We start from the raw sequence: 23604 nt of genomic DNA, 5'->3' as shown, positions 1-23604 counted from the left end.
TACCAGGCTGGTCCATATCAGTCAATTGGTTCCAGAGATATTGCGTGTAAACCGATTGTTTTATTTTTGAAATGTAATTTCATGGCTGTTCATGTTCTTTGAGGGCAGATTACTCTGGAACCAAACGTTCCAGTTTCACTGGACCAAAATCATTCAAAGCCCACTCAAAATCATTCAAAGCCACTGCGTACTTTAAATGCCAGGGCCTATTTTTAATCCCATTCCCACCCTCTCTCTGCCGCTTTCTTAGCATGTACACTGGCACCACTAACACCGCGCTCCCCCACCTAAGCCCTCTTTTATCATGGTGCCCCCCTGTCATTTTATCCTGGATCCGCCCCTGAGCACAGCAGTGTGTTGTAAGGTACATAATGATAATATACTGTATAATATATATATATATATATATATATATATATATATATATATATATATATATACATATATACAGATAGACAGGGCTGCGATTAGGAATTTTGGGGCCCAGACTGATTTCCAATCTGGGCCCCTACGGTCCCCCCCCCCCTCTCCCTTCACTTACCGCCAAACTCCTGCTTCCTCACCCCCTCCTGCTGAACGCAGCAGGTCCCGAAGCACAGGCTTCTTCAGTGCAGGATACCTGCGGCCAATTAAAATGCAGCACCGGCTGGTGAGCCACTCAGAGCTTGTGTACTGGCAGCCGCTCTGACTGGCTAATGGCACACGCGCTCTGATTGGCTCAAAAGCCAGTGCAGCATTTTAATTGCCCACGGCATCCAGCATTGAAGAAGCATGTGCAGCACAGCAGAGGCAGTCGGGGGGGGGGGGGGGGGTGATGCAGTGGGCAAAATGTGCTGGGACAGCTGTACCCACAGCACCCCCCTATTGGCTGCATTTACAATTAGAATCTACAGTATTTGTAAACGTTGTTTTTCTTTTCCCTTTTAACGGTGAATCAAACGCATGGCCTATTCTAGGTAGTTCACATAAAGGCCAATACACGTTGGGTGACTTTGGGCTGAAAGCCGCTCAGTTTACTCAAGTCTTCGCTAAAACGGGCGAAAATCGCTCAGTGTGTCAGTTTTTGAAATTTCTGTATGAATTTGATTTTTGCCTACTGAAAATTAACTGTCGTAAATTTGTATATTTGTTTTTTTAAACCGATTTCTTTTCATTTGCAGGAAAATGCTAAAATTCTTCATGAACGAGGTGTAGCCTATATCAATTCCGACTCTTCTATAGAAGGTAACATTATGTCTCGTTACTATATGAGGGGATTATACATTGGGTCAGCAAACATTCAGGGCTCATGTGACATCATTGTCATTATATAACATAGCAGTTAGTCCTATTACCGGCAGGTTTAGTCCAGCTATGGGCCTTAGTTATCATCGCCTTGCCCAATGTTTCGAAAAGATTCCCATAACTATATAGGAATAACAGGAACATCTAAGGTACGGCGTAACTAAATCAAGTGTTCAAAGGTGCTTATAATTTTTATAATAAAGCTTATATAATTTGATGTAGTTTAAATATTATGGATTTAATTAGTAAAGTAGTGTTTTAGTTATTTATGTAACCCTACATTTAGAACCAGCATTTGCCTATTGGGTTATCATATTGGCTCCAGTCTCTGCCCTCTCCTCCCTCCCCCTATTTCTGGCTAATCCCTGAGGTTTTTCCACAAGGCAACCTAGGCGCCTGCCTAGGGCCCAGCAGGTCCTAAGGGGCCCGATAAATATATCCTGTCCATCCAAAATGTTCCCAGACCGGCATTGTGAGACTACCGCGTGACGTCACATGGACCTGCTCACACTCCTAAAGTCCCTTTTGATGTTCTTTAATAGGATAAAAAATATTTGGACACGCAAAATAGTCTCAGCCACTGTATGTGGGCAGTCAGGGTACTGTACATGTGACACAGGTAGTAAGCCTACTTACAAAAGACCTAGAACCTAATTCAGATTTGTACATTGCCCAGCGCTTATCAGGAGACAACACACGCCGAGGTAATCTAACGATGCCACCTGCGCTCAAGTATTGCAAAATATATTGCTATGGATTGTTCTAGGTAGGAGGGCCCCAAACCGGTATCTTGCATAGGGCCCCATGAGGTCTAATTCTGGCTGTGCCCCTTAAGGTGCCCATACACTAGTAAGATTTATCTTCAGATCTGGCTGGTTGGAACAAAAACATGGTTATGGATGAGTGACAGTTTGTCCGTTTTCCAGCATTTCCAAGCAAATGGTCAACTGTCATTTGCTCTCATCCATAACCATGTTTTTGTTCCAACCAGCCAGATCTGCAGATAAATATGCTTGTGTATGGCCACCTTTACTGTCATTCCCTTGACTCTGTTCCATCCGGTGGGTGTATTTGGCAAGGAGTTGGTGGCTTGTACATATGACTCGCTCTATGGCTCCCACTATGTGAGACGGAGACAGGGCAGACCATGGCGGGATATTATATAGATCTGAGCTGATGAGTTGTCTCATGTGTGTGCAGAATGACTGAGACTGGCCAGTGTAAGCGGTTAGTTAGTTATTATCACTGCGGAGTAGCGCTTGGGTAGCTGGGCAATGTGCATGTAATAAATAAAGGTGCTGTCTCTAGACAAGAGGTGTGTAAAGTCCATGAGATATATGTACTAACAGTGCACAGAAACACAACAGCCAATCAAATGTGTTCTAGTGTGCACCAGACTCAGCTAATGGACATCAATAGGATTGGTGCAGATTTGCACGGTTAGCGATGAACCCACAGTGGGATTCACTCCGGTGTCTCCATACTTGACATATTATTAAGTATTGCTTGTACCCTATACGCAGCGGTGTATGCTGGGTCTTCTAGTTCCTCAGAGCTGTCCAGACAGAGACCTCTCCCATAACCGGAGCTGCCATATACTGTAGACTAGTCCACGTTCCGTCTTGGTTTGGTGCCGGACTTTCTCTAACTCCTCACACTTCCCGAACGACGAACGTATCCAGGTCATTTACAAGCATTGGGTCAACATTGGGAAGGTTGACCGTTAAAAGGTGGACAAGAGTTTTTCATGGTTTTTTTTTGGTCCCGAATTTTGAAGAAACTCGACATGGACCCTGTATCCATGTACAGATGGAGCCCCTCTCATTATTGCGCGGGCTGGAGATAGAATCGGCAGCCCTCGCCAGCCGACAGGCCTCGCCATCCGTCGGAAGGGGGCGCATGCACACCAGACGCTCGCACACCCCATTCCGACGGAGCTCCTCCCTGCCATCCGCCCACCTCCCTGTCGCTGTTCGACGGTCCTTACCGCCTCCCCACGCTACCCCCTAACTCTGCCCATCTCCCTGAAGCGGAGACGGGCAGGGTTTCCGCTGCCGAGTCGCTGAGGGACTGGGTTGCGCGTGCGTGTGATGCGCTAGCACGTCCCAGTCTGGTGGAGTCCCTCTCAGCCAGCGCTCACCAGCGGGGACGGTGCCTCACGTCACTCAGCACACTAGTCTCCCTCCACGCCCTAGTGGATGGTAGGGTATGAAACACTGCCTGTCGGCACATATCGGCTAAGAGGAAACATGAAAAACCCCATGTTGACCTTTTGATTGTCGACCTAATGCCAGTGTCGACCTTCGCATGTCGACATATTTCATGTGTCGACATAAGCCCTGTCGACCGTTGGTGGCCGACAATGTATGTCGACCTAGCAACCGTATCCATATTAAAGTATATATTTTATATTTCAGGCAACTACACATTGAGAGTTGACTGCACCCCACTATTGTACAAACTGGTGTATAATCTGACTAAAGCGGTAAGTGACAGTGATTCTATTGTTTGTGATAGCCTAGGCCGGGCCAACCTGCGGCTCTCCGGCTGTTGTACAACTACACATCCCAGCATGCCCTGCAACACATTCTGTAATGGCAAAACTGCGGCATGCTGGAACATGAGGCCTGCTCTAGCCCTCAGAGAGACAATGATGGAGCTCATTAAATGACTTCATATTATCTTTACCTTCATCTTCATTACATTATGCTTTAAGTTTATTTGTTTGGTGTCATCACCCCCCCCCCCCCCCCCCCCCCCTCAATGTTCAGCATGTGTAATAAGCTAGTTCATTATAAATAATGCTATATCATACCTCCCAACATTTGGGTTCTGGGAAACGGGACAGTCGTGTGGCGGAGCCGCGCGTGTGCCCGAAAAGAGGGTGTGGTCTATGGAAAGGCGTGGTTTCACAAGATGATGCTTCCTAAGGTCACGCCCCCATTTTTTCGCCCCTCAGCAGCGTCTATTCCCTTTAGGCTGGGGGGACTCCCTACTGCTCCCCTCCCTCCCACTGCGGGACACTGGCAGCCCCCGGCAGGACGTTCCCATGGAAAGAGGGACAGTTGCGAGCGATGTTATATTATAATAGGATAACGCTGCTCCTCACCTCAATAGGGTAAAGTCAAGTGTATTGCGTGCCAGCGGCCACTAGATGAAGCATTTCTACTGTTGCTCCATTTGGCAGGCACAACCATCGGCGTAGACATTACTATTATGTTGCTCCATCATTCTACTGGCCATAGCAACCATGACGGTTTCCAAAGAAAGGAGTTACTATCCATTAGCAACAGTTGTGTTATGCAGTCGGGAAAAGACGCCATTCTTGGCCAATCTTATATATCACAATAAGATATATAAGGAATGAGTAACCCGGGTCCTTCCCTCTCTGTCAGAGTGGCCAGGCCCAGGACAGCTGTGCCCACAGCTCCCCCTTGGTGGTGGCCCTGTGTAAACGACAGTAGATGGGGAATTTTGTGCAAGAAGCTACCGGGTCATTATGTATAGAAGTCGCACTACAGAAACATTTTTGGCAGGGGCGAAATAGTTACGCCACTTCTTAGGATTATTGTATATTGTGTCTTGAAACTTCACCGTGCAGACGAGCACAAACTTCATACAACCTGGAATATTGATTAAAAAGCAAATGTGTCTTTGTTTTAATGGAAGTATGACTTTGTCACACTGGGATTATACTGTATGTTATTTTCAGTTAAAGTAACATAAATGGATGTCCTATTGGAACTCCGCTCTGTTACCTACAGTGTTATCAGAAAACGTGCATGTTACCAGTGGAAATTCGATCCCAAAAATAGCAGCTTTTTGGACCTAGTCGTGTAATCAATCAGGTTCAACGGGTGGAAAATCTGCAGTTTTCACAGATTTTTGTCATATTTACGTTCAACCTATTCAATCTAAGCGCCATTTTGTTTTGTTGTTGAGCGCGCATCAGCGCCGGGGCATATACACTGGGCGGTTTTGAGCTGAAAGCCGCTCAATACACCAAAAGTGAGCTGATTTCAGCTCAAAATCATCCTGTGTGTATGGGCCTGTTAATTAGAATTAGGAGTTTTCTACATGCAGTTTGAGTATCTGGTCGATAATGAAGATTCTAAAAAAAAAAAAAAATCAATAAGACCTAATTTAATCATTAACTGGATATTGGTTTATTGATGTACTATACCACAGTCAAATGTAGTGACACCAGGCTGGGCTTTCCCTGACATAATCAAGGGGTTTATTCTAGTTCATTCTTTCTGACAAAATCCTTCTTAGATGGACAAAACCATGTGCACTGCAGGGGGTCATATGTAACATGTGCAGATAGAATTAGATTTGGGTGAGTTATTTTGTTTCTGTGCAGGGAAAATGCTGACTGCTTTATTTTACACTGCAATATAGATCTCACTTTGAAGAAAAACCCCACCCAAATCTAATTCTCTCTGCACAAGTTACATCTGCCCCACCCGCAGTGCACATGGTTTTGTCCATCTAAGAAGGATTTTGTCAGAAAGAATGAACTAGAATAACCCCCCAAATCTGATGCGACCAGTCAGAAAGCCCACTGCAATTTAATTATAATTCAGTATCGAGAGCAGGATTTCATTTTTTATTTTTTTAATGGATCTAACTTTATACCAGATGCTTATTTTTCCCCTGCTATAATAAAATATGGTGTGCAAAGTTTTTAGGTGTAATAATTTATCTTCCCACTAGGTGGTACTAACATTCCGCCTTAATACGGAGTTTCCCTACAAGAAATAAGATTTTTAGTTTTATAGTTGCGATTACTATATGTTATTTTTTGGGGGGCAAGTAATAACTGAAACCGGCACAATTTTTTTTTGTTTGTTTCAATTGAGCAGCTGCAGTACAAACCATAATAGGAGAAAAAGGGGAAAAATGGGCCAGGAACATGGGGGCAGTCTCTTCTCATCTTCTCACAATCATCCTTACTTTAAAATGGAGATTGGATTTTGTGATTAAAAGTGTATTTGTCGCAAATTGTAGGCAGCCATTTTATGTTCTGCCATGTTCCAGAAACTCATTCCTTACTCCCGAACATTCCACTTTTTAATCCGGACATTGATGTGATACACAAAAGTTCTGCGCCACTTTATACACTTTAGTGCGTGTACACAACGGCCAGTTGGAGACCCCCCAATAAAGGTACTGGCCATTAAAAATAACAGTACCCTACCTGCAAAAAAGGTACAGTTGGAGGGTAAGAGACTATTTTTCAGAAATAGGCACTTCTAGCAGGTGCTTATCATAATCAAACCTTCTAAAAATTCAAACTAGTAAATTAGAGAATGCAGCTAGTGACAGAGAATATGGTGGCAGATGAGAACCTCTTGGCAGAGCGATTCTCACCTGCAGCACTCCTGTCAGAGGAACAGCGGGTGTTATACACCCAAAGTGCATCCAACCCCAAATGTTTGTAATATAATATATTGTAAGACATAGGGAGGAATGTTCTTACATCCGCACCCCAGCTCCACCGCACATCGCCGCACATCGCTGACATAATTATCGCAGATGCTCTAACATATGAGATAATTATGGCAAAGGACAGCTCTTGCGTTAAGAGTTGTCCTTTGCGGTGAGTCAGCGGGTCCCATCGGCTCCCCCCTCCCTCCCTTACCCGGCGCTGCTGCTGCGCCGGGCTCTCCTCTTCCCTGCCCCCGGAAGAGGATCATAGTGCAGCGAGGAGGAGGTCACAGGTCCGGGCAGCACAGCTCTGTGCTGCCCGGACACAGGTGAGGGGGGGCCGGTGCGGGGAGGCGGCGGAGGGTCGCGTTAGAAGACCAGATTTTTCTGGCGAAGCCCCCCGTCACGGTAACCCGGCGGGGGATGCCTAGAGCATCCCAAAAATGCGGTAAAAACCCAGATAACGGGGTTTTACTGCATTTTTAGTTTAGAGAATCTCCCCCTATTTCTGAACTGTGAGCTTGCAGACTCACAGTTCAGACTCTCCCATCTCTGATAAAACAGGGGGTTCTGCCATCACTATGTGCGAGGAGGCCATACTTCCCAACCTGCGGGGGGGGGGGGGGGGGGCAGTTGAGTCTGCCCTGCCACCGTAAATAGATGCAGTGCGCATGTGGTATTGTAAGATCTTTGTACCTGGTAGGCTGCCATAGAGGGAATACAGCATCGGATAGTGATCACAGCCGTACAAGCTTGGGGGTGATATCCCCCCCCCCCCCCCCCACGATCCGCCCATGCTCCCAGGTATTACATGTTTAGGGAGAGGGGCATTTTTTATAGTGCTATATATCAGGGGCCTGTGCACGCCATCATACATTCCCTCTTGTGGCCTTAAAGTCTATATGATATGAATAGGTATCTGTTGCCACCATGCAAGAAAAAACAAATTGCTTGATTATGTTCCACACATGTTAAACCCCCCCCCCCCCCCCCCCAAAAAAAACACCTTATTTACTCATAACTGAAAAGCGATCTAAAAATGAGATGAATCGTCAACATAATAAATAAACAATAATTCCTAAATTGTCTTGTGCTGTACTCGTGTTCTTTCTCTTTTATGTATTGTTAGGCGCCGTGGAACCCTTGTCTCCACATATAAACAACGATTATAATTAAAATACAAAAAATTACATATAATAAAAAGCGAAAACTCTTCTCCTGGCCTACTGTGAATTCAAGTGTTTTGCATGCCGGAGCCACTAGATCAGGGCTGGGCAAAACCGGCCCTCCAGATGTTAGTGAACTTCACATCCCAGCATGCCTTGCATCAGTTTCAGCATGGCCACTTAGCAAAACTAATGCAAAGCATCCTGGGATGTGTAGTTCACTAACATCTGGAGGACCGGTGTTGCCCAGCCCTGCACTAGATGATGCCCAATGGAAAATGTCACTTTTTTTTTTTGTGCTAAACATCCAATTTCCTACCAGATATCAGTGGTGTCTGAGGGGTTACTAACCATCCATAAAGGTAACACGGAACAGTATATATGGATAATGACTTTCATCGTTTTGCAGCATCTGATTCCCTGCTTGTAGGACCAGAACAGAAATTGGATCCTTTGGTTGCTGGAGTTGTTCTCTGGCTGACATGTAAGACATGTCTGAGAGGCGGCGCTTTTTATCTTCCGCTCCACACTTGCACGCTGCTATGGTTACTCAGTCACATACATCTGATTTATTGGAAGAAGTCACATAAAAAGGCTTCTGTGCGCCGCTGAGCTCAGGGTATAATGCAATCTCTCCGCTCTGTTCTTTGGATCTTTTTGAAATTTTATCAAATCTAAAAGAGCCAAAATCAGCCATCAATGAACGGATTTGCAGCTTCCATTGCAGCATTTAAAGCAGATACAGTTTTGTATATTACTGTTATATCTGTCTACAGAGCGTGCCTTATTTATAAAACAAATTTATATTTTAACTTTTTTTTATTTTTGGTTTTAAATGTGTATTAAAAAAAATACATCACAAAGCTTATGTGACTGGGTGTAATAAAACCATGTCAAATGCAATTACAATACATTAAAACAAAAAAGTTTTAACACACAAAATAACTAAATTCTAAAAGTAGTGTTTAAGCTCTTGATGAACCACAATGAAGTGCAACCACACGATTTGCGTTGGAGGAGGACTCATTGCATACCAGAAGCATGGATTCCCAAAACCAGAAGCTGCCGCAAAGAGAGAGAGTCCCGGAACAGAAGCCGCAGTGTGCGTGAGGAGCACAGACCTGGCATTAGTTAGGGAACGCTAGCTACCCCACTTACCATAGCAACGGCAATGTTACCATGGCCGGAACCCGGAAACTGCACTTTTTCTAAAAAAAAACAAAAACAAAAAAAAGCTTAAACTTTATATTTTATGTCTGAAAACTTTTTGTTTTAGTATATTGGAGTCACATAGCGCTTTATCGTTTTTTTTTATTCTCTGGAAAAATATTTATACAAAGCTGCTTATATTAGAACATTTAGAGGCGCAGAATAACAATTTGAATATTTGTTTTTAATGTGTAGTTAAAGACCTGAAATATTAGCAACCGATTATTTGATCTCGTAAGAAATCTGTACGGCGCTGCGAAACACTTGTGGCACCTTATAAATAAAATTATAATAATAAATCACGATAGCTACAGGTTTACCTGCTTGGATGATGCATAGATTTCATTTGGATGTAATTTAAATTGATAAGTGATCAAGGTGATTCGTTATCTGATCTGTATCAAAGGCCTCTTCCTCTCCGCTATTTTGAATTATTAGAGCTGCAATTGAAGAGAACATTTTCTACCTTGGTCACATGTGTCTCCGTTCTTTTTCTTGGTTGTTGTCCGATAACTCCTTGTCTCTTGCAGATAACCAGTCCTGATGAAGGCTTTGAGGGTACGTCCTTGTATGAAAGTTGGCTTCAAAAAGACCCTTCCCCACAAAAGCCAGATCTGCCGAGGTATTTTATTAGCATTATTTCCCTAGCTTGTGCAGGATAGATGTACGTTATACCACTTATAGGCATTGTACATTTTGGGCAACCTGCTCATTTTTATGGGAAGCAGTTAAAATCCCGGCGGTCGGGATGCAGGCGGACTGAATCCTAGCACCGGAATTCTGGCCTCCGCCAGAACTCCGACACGGATTACCAGTGCCCTTGTTTATGTGCAACATTAACTCTACTTTATTTCTTTCAAACCAATATTTATGAGAATGCGAAGTACTAAATGCAATTGTGTCCAAATTTCCAAGTGTCAGTGGGCCAGATGCACGCAGCTTCAAAAAGTGATGAAATTCAAAGTGATAAACAACCAACCAATCAGCTCCTGCCTGACATGTTTTCAAACCCAGCCTGGGACATGATAGTTAGGATCTGATTGGCTGGCTGTTTATCACTCTCCACTTTAGCACATTTTGAAGCTTTGTGCATCTGGCCCTGTGTCTCGTATCAACAGTGAAGCCGCTGGTCCCTGGTGAGTTACTGTAGCCCTTGGTTGCCTAAGACCTCACAGTTATGCCATTATTGTATTAAAACAAATAGATTTATATATTTATTAGTTATTTATATAGCGCACACATATTCCGCAGCGCTGTACAGAGAATATTTGCACATTCACATCAGTCCCTGTCCCTGTGGAGCTTACAATCTATATTTCCTACCTCTGTGCACGCACACACAGACATTCTAGGGTTAATTTTGTTGGGAGCCAATTAGCCGAACAGTAAATTTCGGATTGTGGGAGGAAACCGGAGCACCCAGAGGAAACCCACGCAAGCACGGGGAGAATATACAAACTCCGCACAGTTAGGACCATGGTGGGAATTGAACCCATGACCTCAGTGCTGTGAGGCAGTAATGCTAACCATTACACCGTCCGTGAACTCTGCTGTAAATACAGGGTTGCCCATATGAATATGTGATTTTATTACTTATGTGTTGTGACATTTGTTGATCCATTTTCATTCTGCAGAATCAATAAACTTGGATCCGGCAGTGACTTTGAGGCTTATTTCCAGCGTCTGGGAATTGCATCTGGAAGAGCCCGATACACAAAGAATAGAGTGAGTACGCATGGACCCCCTTATGAGTAATTGAAGGGAAACTGAATTATGAACCATTACGTGTTATATGCTAAGGTGGAAAGTCCTACGGTTGAGTACACGACTGACTCAACAGTAACCAAAACAAGATTCCATGCAAAACACCGATTGGCTGAGAAAATAATATATGTTTAATACCTAAACCTTCCTGCTTCATTGTGCTTTGTACATGAGATTTATCAAAGCTACAGATTACTCTGCTCATAATACAACCAGACACCTTTCTGTCCTCGCATTGGGGCAGATGTATAACGCACCGGCCAATCAACTCCCAACTGTCATATTTCAAACACAGCTGATTGGCTGGTGCTTTATCTCCGTCCACTTTATCTCTTCGCCAGGCTTAATACATCTGCCCCATTAAGAGAAAACACACACGGCCTTGTTGTTTTGTGCGGTCAAAGAGCTAATTTAATAATAATAATTTTATTTATGTAGCGCTCTTTCTCCAATAAGAATCAAGGCGCTTAACAGATAGAATTAATGTAATACAGTACAGGAACAATGGAGTACAAAAAACTTTTCATAAACTATACTTAAAGGGGTACTTATGTAGTAACTGGGCTGCCGATTTTGAAATCGGGTCCATCGCATCGCATCGCACCCGACCAAATCGCATGCGATGCGATGCGATGCGATGCGATGGACCCGATTTTTCCATAGGATTCAATGTTAAAATGGACTGAGTCCATTTTAACATGGAATTCAATGGGAAAAAGGGGTCCTTTTCATACCCCTACTATCCAAGTGGGCATGGAGTTGGATATAAACCTGTGGCGAGCGTAGCGAGCCACCGAGCCCGAAGCGTGGCGAGCGTAGCGAGCCCCGCGAGGGGACACAGAATACCGTCCCCTCGCGGGGCTCGCTTCGCTCGCCACGCTTCGGGCTCGGTGGCTCGCTACGCTCGCCACAGGTTTATATCCAACTCCATGCCCACTTGGATAGTAGGGGTATGAAAAGGACCCCTTTTTCCCATTGAATTCCATGTTAAAATGGACTCAGTCCATTTTAACATTGAATCCTATGGAAAAATCGGGTCATCGCATCGCATCGCATCTGATTGTATGCCTTAACTTAAGGCATACAATCAAAAAATCGGCAGCCCAGATACTACATAAGTACCCTTAAAGGAATTACAGAAATGCTTGAGTAAACCGGAAAGTCTAGAGTCTATTTTTGAAGGATTCTAGAGTGGAGTGGGGGTCTCTCGATGTACTTGATAGCATGTAATGCTCTTCTATTCCACTGGCTGTGTATTTTACGATGCAGCCATCATTGTTTGGCTGGACAATATAGTATCTTGTCATTTAGCAGTGGTATCGAGCCCCATGTATACAATATTCTATTTCCTATTTCAGAAAACCGACAAGTACAGCAGTTATCCTGTCTACCACACAGTATACGAGACGTTTGAGCTGGTGGAAAAATTCTACGACCCGTCGTTCAAGAAACAGCTTGCGGTGGCTCAGCTGAGGGGGAGCATGGTGTACGCGATCGCGGACTCCCCCATTATCCCATTTAATGTGCAGGATTATGGAGAGGAGCTTAAGAACTACGCTGACACTATTTCTATTTTGGCCAGTCCTCACCAGGATGAAATGGATACATACGGGGTATCTTTTGGTGAGTACCGCCCGTAATGCAGGAACAAAATGGCCGCCATTTTAATAAATGAAAGGTCACAACCGCATACCCTGCAGCATGACCCATTCCGTTAGGTACAAAACTCCCCCATTCTCCGATGGTCGCCGACCATCGAATGTTGGACCGAGCGGTCAGACAGCTTAGAGTGCTCCAGACCACTCAGACATTTTTCCGTGTGAAAGCAGGGATATGGGCGGGCAGCTGACATCTGGCTATGTCAGCTGTCCTCCCCCCACACGTGTCTCACAGCTGGATTACCATATGTACGCCCAGCGTTTTCATGGGAACGCCCATGATATGCGGGGCGTACACATATGGTAATGAGCCCAAACAGCCCTTCATGTCCCTCTCCACCCCCTGCTCGGATTGTTCCGACCGATCGTTTTCTGTACGGACTTCACGCTGTATTCGGACGTGCGCAGTGTTCGCATATGCGCGAAACACCTCTGCACATGCGCAAACACAAAACATCGGCCGTCCGGCCAACACGCAGCCGTCCGACTCAAGCAGAACAAGGGCCAGGGTGCGGTTCAGTGTCATTTTCGATTCAACATGGACTATATAGTCCAAATCATGAAAATCGAAAATGACACTGAATCGCACAGTTCATGTTAGCTGCATTCGATCCCAAGGTGTGGCCCCACAATCGAAAGCAGAAATAGACTTAGCAGGCAAGTCTATGTCTGCTTCGATCTGCTAGATTGAAAAGTGTCATGCTGCTCATTGCAGTATCCCCCCCTCCCTCCCCCCGAGCGCCGTCCCTCCTGGTCCATATTGATGGGCGCCGGGTCAGCCTGTCCAGGGCCGGACTGGGACTAGAAATAGGCCCTGGCATTTTGAGCACACAGGCCCACCTTGCGCGGCGAAGAGGGGCCTGGTCTCATGGAAAGGAGGCGTGGCATTACAAAAAGGAGGCATTACACATTATGGAGGCAATACACACCATTATACCCATTACACATGGTGGCACACATCATAATGCCCACTACACATCATGGCACCTACCATAATGTCCATTACACACTGTGGCACAAACTGTAATGCCCCCTACAGAATATGACACAATACATTATGCCCATTAACCACACACACACACACACACACACACACACACACACACAAAAATGAAACACACTTTTGAAGCTTACTGTCAAAAAACAGGATGGCAGTGGGTTAAATCTTCCTGACGTCCCCTTTCTTGGCTCCCTGTGAATGTGCAGCAGCAGCAGCAGCAGCTCGTAGAAGGGGAGGGCCGGGCTTGTAATTTGAGTGCAGCAGGGTGAAAACTTCCGTGCTTAGAAGCAGGAAGAGAAATCCATCAAGCAGCAGCAGGCAGAGGACGCAGTGAGAACTGCCAGCCTGTGCGGACATCTTGGGAGGTACAGAGATAAGCTCTGTGTGGAAGGCTTCCGGCGCTGCTGCCTGTCATACACACTGTGACAGGTAGTGCAGCGCAGACCAGAAGGACAGCAGAGATGAGAGCCTGGATGCAGAGCGTCTGCTCTCTCTGTCTCCTCCGTGGGACCTAGTTTCATTTTCTTACACCCGCGGCCGGCCCCTCAGCTACCCCCCCTGCTGGTGAAACTCAGATACTGTCATGTCATGACACTGCGGCGTCATGACGTAAATCTGTAATAACTGCGCTGTGCTCAGTAAGCAGAAAACTGGCTCACAAGGCCATCGGCCCTTCTGGCATTTGCCAGAAGTGCCAGATGGCCAGTCCGGCCCTGCCTGTGTGTACACCCCTTTACTGTAGGATTGCCGTCAACTGTGCTGAAACACTGTTTTCATCATTTAACATGTCCAACACAGGTGATGGCAATCTTACAGCTTGATGGAAGACCAGTAACAGAGCATTTTGTACCTAACGGAATGGGTCATGTTGGAGGGTATGCATCAGTATGGCATCTGTGTAATATGTAGTGTAACCAGAAAGAAATGTCTGGGTGCTTTAAACCAGTGGCAGTGGCGTAGCTACGTTTACCCCCCGCCGCCGCCCCGCCAAGCACCCCTACCCCCCCCCCCCCCGCCGCCCATGCAAACCCCCCCTCAATCCCCCGCAGCCTTACCTATCGCGCTGGTCCCGGCGGCTCCGTTCTTCTGCTGAGGACCACCAGAAAATGGCCACCCCCATACAGCAGACAGTTTCAGAGAACTGTGTGCTATATGGGGGTGGCCATTTTGTGGTGGTCCTCAGCAGAAGAATGGAGCCGCCGGGACCAGCGAGATAGGTAAGTCTGCGGGGGATTGTGGGGGGGTTTAACTATAGCACCGCAGCCCCCGGCACCCCCACATGCACAGCACCCCCACCCCCCGAGCGTGGTGGCGGGGGCTGCGGTGCTATAGTTACGCCGCTGACCAGTGGCTCTCAACACCAGGCCTCAAGTACCCCCAACAGTTCACATTTTCCAGTTCTCCAGACAGAATTGCAAGTGAAGGTACTTTTCTAATACTGTACCTTTTTATTTTGGATTTTTTGCAGAATCATTATTTTCTGCAATTGAGAATTATGCAAAAGCTGCAGCTGGACTACAAGAACGCATTAAATATGTTGATAAAAATAAGTAAGTTTAATAATACCATAAAAATAATTTTATTTATATTGTGTCTCGCTCCAATAGGCTCATTGAGTGATGTTAGTTATTTTTTTCTTTTAGTTGTGTGAGCAGCGTTTTTTAGAATACATTTGTACATGACGATTCAGTCAGGCGATTTTGTATTTATTTATTATTTATTTATTAACAGTTTCTTATATAGCGCACACATATTCTGCAGCACTTTACAGAGTATAGTTGAACATTCACATCAGTCCCTGCCCCAGTGGAGCTTACAATCTATTTTCCCTACCACATGTCCACACACACACAGACATTCTAGGGTTATTTGTTGGGAGCCAATTAGCCTACCAGTATATATTTGGAATGTGGGAGAAAACCGGAGTACCTGGAGGAAACCCACACAAGCACGGGGAGAATATACAAACTCCGCACAGTTAGGGCCATGTTGGGTATCGAACCCATGACCTCAGTGCTGTGAGGCAGTAATGCTAACCATTACACCGTCCATACTAAATGTGTAGTTGCATAAATCTTGCACTGGAAAAAATAAATGCTCACATTTGTTATATCGATTCAAATGAAAAAAGTGTCAAAATAGATTGGTTCCTATATAAGCATTACAGGTCATTATGGTGAATAAAAATGTTTGCTGGGCAATTTTCACATCTATTTTGACAAATTCACTTGGCACTCAAAGCCTTAAAGGTGGTGGTCTGGTCTTCTTAGCTCTTGTAGCTGAATAGTAACTATATACAGTATATTAGTTGATTGACCCGGCTATTTGAAATCTTGCACTGTCGTCGATTGGCGCTTGCGGTCCAGAAGCCAATCAGGAGTGGTGGCTCCTGATTGGCTGCTGGACTGTGAGCTCCGATTGGCTCGCGGACCCGGCAGGCGGCAGCGCGAGATTTTAAATAGCCAGGACCCCGGCAGTGCTCTGCATACAGCCGGTCAGCCGGCCGCTCTCTGCACGGCTGTCAATGCTTTCAGTGCTGTTAATGATGATTATTAATAATGATGATGATGGTTTTTCCCAGTCCATTAGCTGTCCGCATCCTAAACGACCAGCTGATGTTTGCAGAAAGAGCACTAACTGATCCCTTGGGGCTGCCAGGAAGGCCGTTTTACAGGTACGGGCAACAGAAAATTGATGTAGCTTCTATATGAAGGTAGTAGTAGTATTAGTAGTACGTTTATTTATAAGTCGCCGCAAAGTGTCCGCAGCGCCGTACATAGCAAACAAAAAACAAATGACAAGGTAACGTACAGGCAGGGCCGGCGCCACCACTAGGCAGATCTAGGCATTTGCCTAGGGCGCCGGCCACTGGAGGGCGGCATTTCGCCCAACCCCCCCCCCCCGTGCCGCGGGGGTACCTGTCCTGCGGCTGTGTATAGAAAGCTTGCGGCGGCAGCGGGGGGTCCCTGCAGTCAAGAAATAACGAGCGCTATCCGCCTGGCTACGCAGAAGCGCTTCTGTTGTGGAAACTGGCCGCACGCTGATTGGCTGAGATTCAGCCAATCAGCGTGCGCCGTGCGGCCAGTGCTTTCACAACAGAAGCGCTTCCGCGTAGCCAGGCGGATAGCGCTCGTTATTTCTTGACTGCAGGGACCCCCCTCTGCCGCCGCAAGCTTTATATACACAGCCGCAGGACAGGTACACCCCCCCCCCGGCACCGGGGCGCCCCCACCCCGACTCGCCTGGGGCGCTCCGGTGCCTTGCACCGGCCCTGCGTACAGGGTATGTTGAAAAATACAGTATAAATAGGGGTATAGCTGGTAAAACTAAAATCAGCATCAGTTCAGAAGTAGGTGTCAAAATTGTCGAGGAGACTGAAGATGAAGTAGAGGAAGGGAAGAACAGGACAGGAGCACAGGTGAGGTAAAAATGTTTGCTGAGCAATTTTCACATCTATTTTGACAGGTACTAATACAGTATTACTCCTGGACGCCTAGAGCCATGGTTTGTGACTCTTGGATAACTTAATTTGACACTAAGGGTCTCATGAAGCTGGACCGAATTCCAGTAGTGTATAGACCACAACAACACGTGTCTTTTAGCCCAGCTGAAAACTGAAGCGTAGGCACCTGGATTACAGCAGATGATGAGACTTCGTAGCAGAGCAGTTATAAAAAGGGCTAAATAAAATTGGATACAATGCAATTCTGTGGATAAAGACCACATGGGAGGGAGGGAGATGCATTCAGCCAATAACATGGCGTCATTATTCTTACCATCATCGGTTCTAATGCTACACTAGAGATCACACACTGATCTGTCCCCATACAGGTGCATATGTGGATGGTTAGCAGTCAGCACAGGGTACATTTTGCATGACCTGTACTTTCGCCATGCTTACATACCACCTCCCACCCTTGTGCACAACTCCACACCCCATTCATCATGGCTGGCACTTCCTCTCTGACAGGAGACTGGTGCTGCAACAGAATATCACATGTAATCTCCTGCAGCATGCGGCTTCTGTCACTGTGGAATAGCAGGCCTTTTGGTGTCCCCACCTCCGAGAGTGACAACTGGGTACAGGCCATTCCAGCCTTATGACGCCACTGGGGGTACCCCCCCATGTGCCAGGACAACTGCAGTTCTTGCTGATAATTAAAAACTCGGTACTTGTGAGTTATCTGGACGCCCGATTTTTTGATTGTATGCCTTAAGTTAAGGCATACAATCAGATGCGATGCGATATCGCATCGCATCGCATCGCATCGCATGCGACCATCGGATGCGATGACCCGATTTTTCCATAGGAATCAATGTTAAAATGGACTGAGTCCATTTTAACATGGAATTCAATTGGAAAAAGGGGTCCTTTTCATACCCCTACTATCCAAGTGGGCATGGAGTTGGATATAAACCTGTGGCGAGCGTAGCGAGCCACCGAGCCCGAAGCGTGGCGAGCGAAGCGAGCCCCGCGAGGGGACGGTATTCCGTGTCCCCTCGCGGGGCTCGCTACGCTCGCCACGCTTCGGGCTCGGTGGCTCGCTACGCTCGCCACAGGTTTATATCCAACTCCATGCCCACTTGGATAGTAGGGGTATGAAAAGGACCCCTTTTTCCCATTGAATTCCATGTTAAAATGGACTCAGTCCATTTTAACATTGATTCCTATGGAAAAATCGGGTCATCGCATCGCATCGCATCGCATCCGATGGTCGCATGCGATGCGATGCGATGTCCCGATCCGACCCGATTTAGAAATCGGGCGTCCGGATAACTCACAAGTACCAAAAACTCAAAAGGGAGATTTAACTGAATTTCTAAAGAGGAATTACCCAGATCAACCCATCACCATGGGCGGATTTAGGGGTGAGGGCGCCCGTAGGCACAACAATAATGGCCGCCCCCCCCCTGCCTAATTGTATTATTTTTATATTGATTAGTTATAAGCTCTCATTTAATTGCAAATTTAATATAATAATAAAAAAAGCCAACAACTGTAACTTTTTTTTATTATGTATACATACTTACTAAGTAGGACCAGTTACAGGGGCAGTATCTGCATGTCCTATTCATTTACACTCAGGATGGAATACAGTACCGTACAGTGGATATTTTGCAGTTACTGGTACATTTCAGGCTGACAGTACTATCACATGCATCCAGGTGCCGCCCCCAAACATGTGCCGCCCCTAGGCCGGTGCCTCACGTGCCTAATGGGAAATTCAGCACTGCCCATCACCTCATTTATCTTATACTGTTTCTGAACTTGACTCGTTCTTTTAAGGTTTGCTAAATCTCCTATATTTTTTTTTTTTAAATGATACATATTGACATCCCTCTACTGGTGTCCTGACACTCTTTACTGTAAAAAAAACCCACAAAAAAACGAACAGATTATCTCAAAATATTGCCGTGTTCACACTGCGTGTGTGAACTACATGGCATTTACCTGGCATATAAATGCCGGGAGCGGCGGTGATGGACCCCTGTTCTCACTGCTAGGGTGAAGAAGTTCTACCTGGTAATTTGCCTTTTAACACAGGTTTTTTTGCAGTGTGAACGGGTCAACCCATGTCTGCATACCTGGATCTCAAACACAAGTAAAAAGAAGGGTTTTACCCATGTATGAGATCCGGGTATGCAGACAGTTCACACTGAAAAGAAAAAAAAGTGTTAAAAGGTAAATTACCGGGTTGACTTGCTAGACCCAGTAATTTGCCTTGCAGTGAGAACAGGGTATAAGTTGTACGGAACTTATATGTTAGTTGGGCACCCACTAAGCTATTTGCTTAGTTTTATGCGTACGCTCGCCACGCTTCGGGCTCGGTGGCTCGCTGCGCTCGCCATACTATATAATTAAGGTGGCCATACACTAAGGCGATGTATCGTAGCAGTGTATGAACATCCAACCCCCCCGAGCCACTCCAGGACCTTCCCAGGAGGAAGGATTGCATGCGGTACTTTCACATGCACTGTATCGCATGCAACCCCGGGAGGGGGGCCGAGTCGGACGGGCAGCAGGTCCGACCTCTGGCTCAAGTCCGATGCGTACAAGACCGCGCATCGGACCCGAGGGTGGTGTCAAAACAAATCCGATTTGGGACAATTCCTTGGGACGATCCGTCGGAATTGGGTGAAATCGGCCCAAATTGGACTAGTGTATCGGCACTTTTAACACATACAGTATGTTGCCAACCAATGGATTACTAAAATAGGGAATATTTCCAAAGTTCCTGTGCGGTCTCGGATCATTTCTTCGTGACTGGGTCTAGAATAGAATAGAATAGAATCAACTTTATTGGCCATGTGTGCTTGCGCACACTAGGAATTTTTTGTGGAATTACAGTGCAGCATCAAGTGGGGGATGAAGGGGGGGGAGACATTATACACATTACATTGAGAGCATTTAGACATCACTTGCAGGGATCACATGCCCGCCGAGCGGCACAGCGCCTAGGCAGCCATCAGCGGCACCACTGGTCGTTGCAGCAGCCAGGTAGGTGACAATATAAGCAGGGACAGTACAGTTATCACACCGGGATCACATACCCGCCGAGCTGAGCAGCGCCTAGGCAGCCATCAGCCGCGCCACTGGTCATTGCAGCAGCCGGGTAGGTAATAATACAAGCAGAGACAGTACACTTATCACACAGGGAACACACACCCGCCAAGCTGCACAGCGCCTAGGCAGCCATCCGCGGCGCCACTGGTCATTGCAGCAGCCGGGCAGGTGACAGCATGAGCAAAGACAGCACAGATTAAATCAGGGACAGTACAGTTATCACACAGTAGACACGGGATACATATTGCTGGGTGCACAGTTCCTAGGCAGCCATTTGCGGCGCCATCTTAAAGGCCTCAACAGGCCAGCGCGGGCAGTGTGGACAGCACAGGCAGCGTGGACAGCACAGGCAGCGGCCGGGGGCGGGGGGGGGGAGGGGAGGAGAGTCGAGTCAACGAGGCTTGGAGTCCATGAGGCCTGGGATAGATAGTGATAGAAAGTGAGGCCTATGGATAGGCCCTCTCTGGCCCAATCTCTTGAGCCATACCTTCTCCCGGGCACCACATTCATCCAGAGATCCGAGGGGCCAGTCGGGCTTCCCAGCCAGGGCCTGCCTGCCTGGAGTCTCCTCCGCAAGTGTCGGGATCATCTGCTGCAGGCCAGGGTTCTCCTCAGTAGGCCCGGATTCTACACTGGGGTCGGGGCTCCATCTCTGCTGCGGCGGCCGGGGGTCCCGTTGGCACTAGAGACAGCAGCGGGTCCTCACTGCAGCATCATCTGGGCACCGTCCGTCTCCCCCTTCCTGCTTCCAAGTCTGTCCGTCTCCCCCTTCATGTTCTCCGCGCCGGATGGACGTAGCGCTGCAATGTTGGGGGGACGCAGCGGGGGGGGGGGGACGCAGCGCCGTGGGGGGGGGCACAGCGCTCCTTCACTCTCTGACTCCTCCCGTTCCCCCGCCGTCACCAGCACCTTCTCCATGGGCGGGGGATGGGAGCTCCGTGGATGGAACACCGGAGCTCTCCTGCACGTGACCATCCCCGACCCCACCGGTCATAAGTAGTATATTATCCGCCTTGTAACAAGCCATAAATGATCCCTACTCACCAACCCTCCTTCTGTCTTGCAGACACATCATCTTTGCTCCCAGCAGCCACAATAAGTATGCAGGAGAATCCTTTCCTGGGATTTACGATGCTTTGTTTGACATTGAAAACAGAGAAGATCAGCGCAAGGCTTGGGATGAAGTGAAAAGACAAATTGCCATTGCTACCTTCACCGTGCAGGCCGCAGCAGAGACCTTACAGGAGGTTTAGTGACCATTTACCCAGCAGACTGAAGTAAACGCACTGCCCCACCATGTCTCGCAGGGGCCCCACCATGTCTCGCAGGGGCCCCACCATGTCTCGCAGGGGTCCCACCATGTCTAACACCGCCTGTGACTCCTACGACATCACCATGTCAATCACTGACAGACCAAAATGTAAAACTTGAAAAAACTGTCGATATTGAGGTTCTTGCCAAAACTACCCTGCAGGGCCAACCTTGTGGATATGTTACAGTCACAGGGTTCTAAGCTGGACAACTGTAAATTGTTTTAACACTTTCCTTCTTGAGATATATAGATATATATGATAAGAATTGAATATTGTACACACCAAAGATTTAGCATAGTTAAGCCCCATACACACTAGAAGATTAAGTGAAAGATAATCTTTTAGAAAGCCGGTTCTGAAAGATATCTTTTACTTCATCTTCTAGTGTGTATGCTTGTTGTCGTTAATGTTGCATGTCCGGATGAGGGAGGTCCTCGTTAATGGCGGCCATGCTGCAGCGGCACCTAGGAACAGGCTCTGCTATTTGTTGGGCTGTAGAGAACACACAACTGTTCTTTTCCACTGTGTGACCGGGAAAGCACAGTACCTACTTACCCAATGTTTTTGCAATTGGGGAACCTTGGAAAGATTACTTGGACATGTCACAATGGGACTTCTTCAGCACTAAGCCTCCCTGTACAACAACTCTGTAACGCTGCACGTACCTCGTGGCTTTGAGCGGGATACTGTACACATGCCATTGTTCCCCGAGAAGGACAGCCGTGTATTTGAACTGCTGTGTCTGTTTTAGTTGTTGCAATTTGGACCGTAATTTGGAGATCTTTTGGGTCCCGGTTGCTAGAAAAGGAATACAGTTAAACTGGGGACTGTCTTTTCGGGTTCTGGTAAAAGGTACACTTTCAAGCAGGATCCCAGCTTTCCTAAAAACAAAAATTGATCAGCACCGGATTAAGGCCATAACAGGAGTATAAATGGGTAAACACAGGTGAAATTCTGCGTAACCCTACAAGCAGGGCTATTTTTCAGCAGGCTCCAGCAGGAACTGAGGCCCTTATTCTAGTTCACTCTTTCTGACAAAATATTTCTTAGATGGACAAAACCATGTGCACTGCAGGTGAGGCAGGTGTTACTTGTGCAGAGATAATTAGATTTGGGTGGGGTTTTACACCTGCTTCACCTGCAGTGCACATGGTTTTGTCTATCTAAGAAATATTTTGTCAGAAAGAGTGAACTAGAATAAGGGCCACAGTTCCTGCTGGAGCCTGCTGAAAAATAGCCCTGCCTACAAGGTTCTGTATAATTTGTTACATTTATCAATCCTTTAAACCTTGCAAAAAATGTATATATTTATCTATTGGTGAACATTGATATTTACTGCATTTAAAAAGGGTAACCCTGAAGACCACAGTCCCTGGATTCTCAAAGGCTGCTCTCGGGAACAATTGTTCGAGCTCAGAAATTCTTTGCAGGAGAGGGATCCAGGATCCATCCCCATCTGTGCTCTTGTGAACTGAAAACACTGGGCCGTAACCGGAAATTGAATTGCCTGACTCGGAAACGGTTATTTTAGATAACAGTCTCCGAGTCAGGCAACTCAATTTCCGGTTATGACCCAGCACTGGCACTCCTAAGCACGCCTCTGAACCTGGGGAAAGAAAAAACTACTTTAAGTCTTAAGGTGGAACAATGATGTGTAAATATTCATCTCCAAGTAACTATGCAAATGTAAAATTTGATGAATGTATTAAAGCTACACACAGTGACTATATGCTGCTAATGGGTTTGTGAAAGGCCCAGTCAGCTACAGAAGGTGACGTTACATAGTGGTTAACACCGAATAAAGACGTACGTCCTTTGGTTAGAGTGTATGATCTATTTTCTACCCCCCTTTATATAAGTTGTGTATTCTGATTTAATATTAGACAAATTATGAGTGTTTGTACCCCTGGATGTTTTTACCCAATAGATGTTTGTCCAACCTTATTTTAAATGTATTTAAATGTATTGTGTATGTCGACACCACCTCTCCAGGAAGAGAGTTCCACAATTTAGCTGACCTGAACGATAAAAACAATTTCCGTCTAAGGCAGGCATGTCCAAACTGCGGCCCTCCAGCTGTTGTAAAACTATGCATCCCAGCACGCCTTGCCATATTTTTAGCATTCCCTAATAGAAAAACTGTGGCAAGGCATGATGGGACTTGTAGTTTCACAACAGCTGGCAGGCTATAGTTTGGACATACCTGTTCTAAGAG

At 46.4% G+C, this 23604-nt stretch overlaps 1 protein-coding gene across 4 annotated transcripts in view; it reads left to right on the top strand.

Moving 5' to 3' along the window:
• The window catches only part of NAALAD2 (N-acetylated alpha-linked acidic dipeptidase 2), an 84579-nt gene extending 62227 nt beyond the window's left edge, over positions 1 to 22352 (top strand). For all 4 annotated transcript variants that reach the window (XM_083170154.1, XM_083170156.1, XM_083170155.1 and 1 more), the window contains 8 exons: positions 1161 to 1224; positions 3702 to 3769; positions 9620 to 9711; positions 10724 to 10814; positions 12212 to 12476; positions 14980 to 15061; positions 16093 to 16185; positions 21143 to 22352. In XM_083170154.1, coding sequence (XP_083026280.1) covers positions 1161 to 1224; positions 3702 to 3769; positions 9620 to 9711; positions 10724 to 10814; positions 12212 to 12476; positions 14980 to 15061; positions 16093 to 16185; positions 21143 to 21329 — 942 coding nt within the window. In that variant the 3' untranslated portion in view covers positions 21330 to 22352. The remainder of the gene's footprint in view (positions 1 to 1160; positions 1225 to 3701; positions 3770 to 9619; positions 9712 to 10723; positions 10815 to 12211; positions 12477 to 14979; positions 15062 to 16092; positions 16186 to 21142) is intronic.
• The last annotated feature ends 1252 nt before the right edge of the window (positions 22353 to 23604 follow it).

Source organism: Crinia signifera, chromosome 2 (assembly GCF_055691185.1).
Source record: "Crinia signifera chromosome 2, ASM5569118v1, whole genome shotgun sequence".
NCBI lineage: Eukaryota > Metazoa > Chordata > Amphibia > Anura > Myobatrachidae > Crinia > Crinia signifera.
The sequence above is the reverse complement of the archived record's forward strand: the minus strand, read 5'-3'. Positions and strand labels throughout refer to the sequence as shown.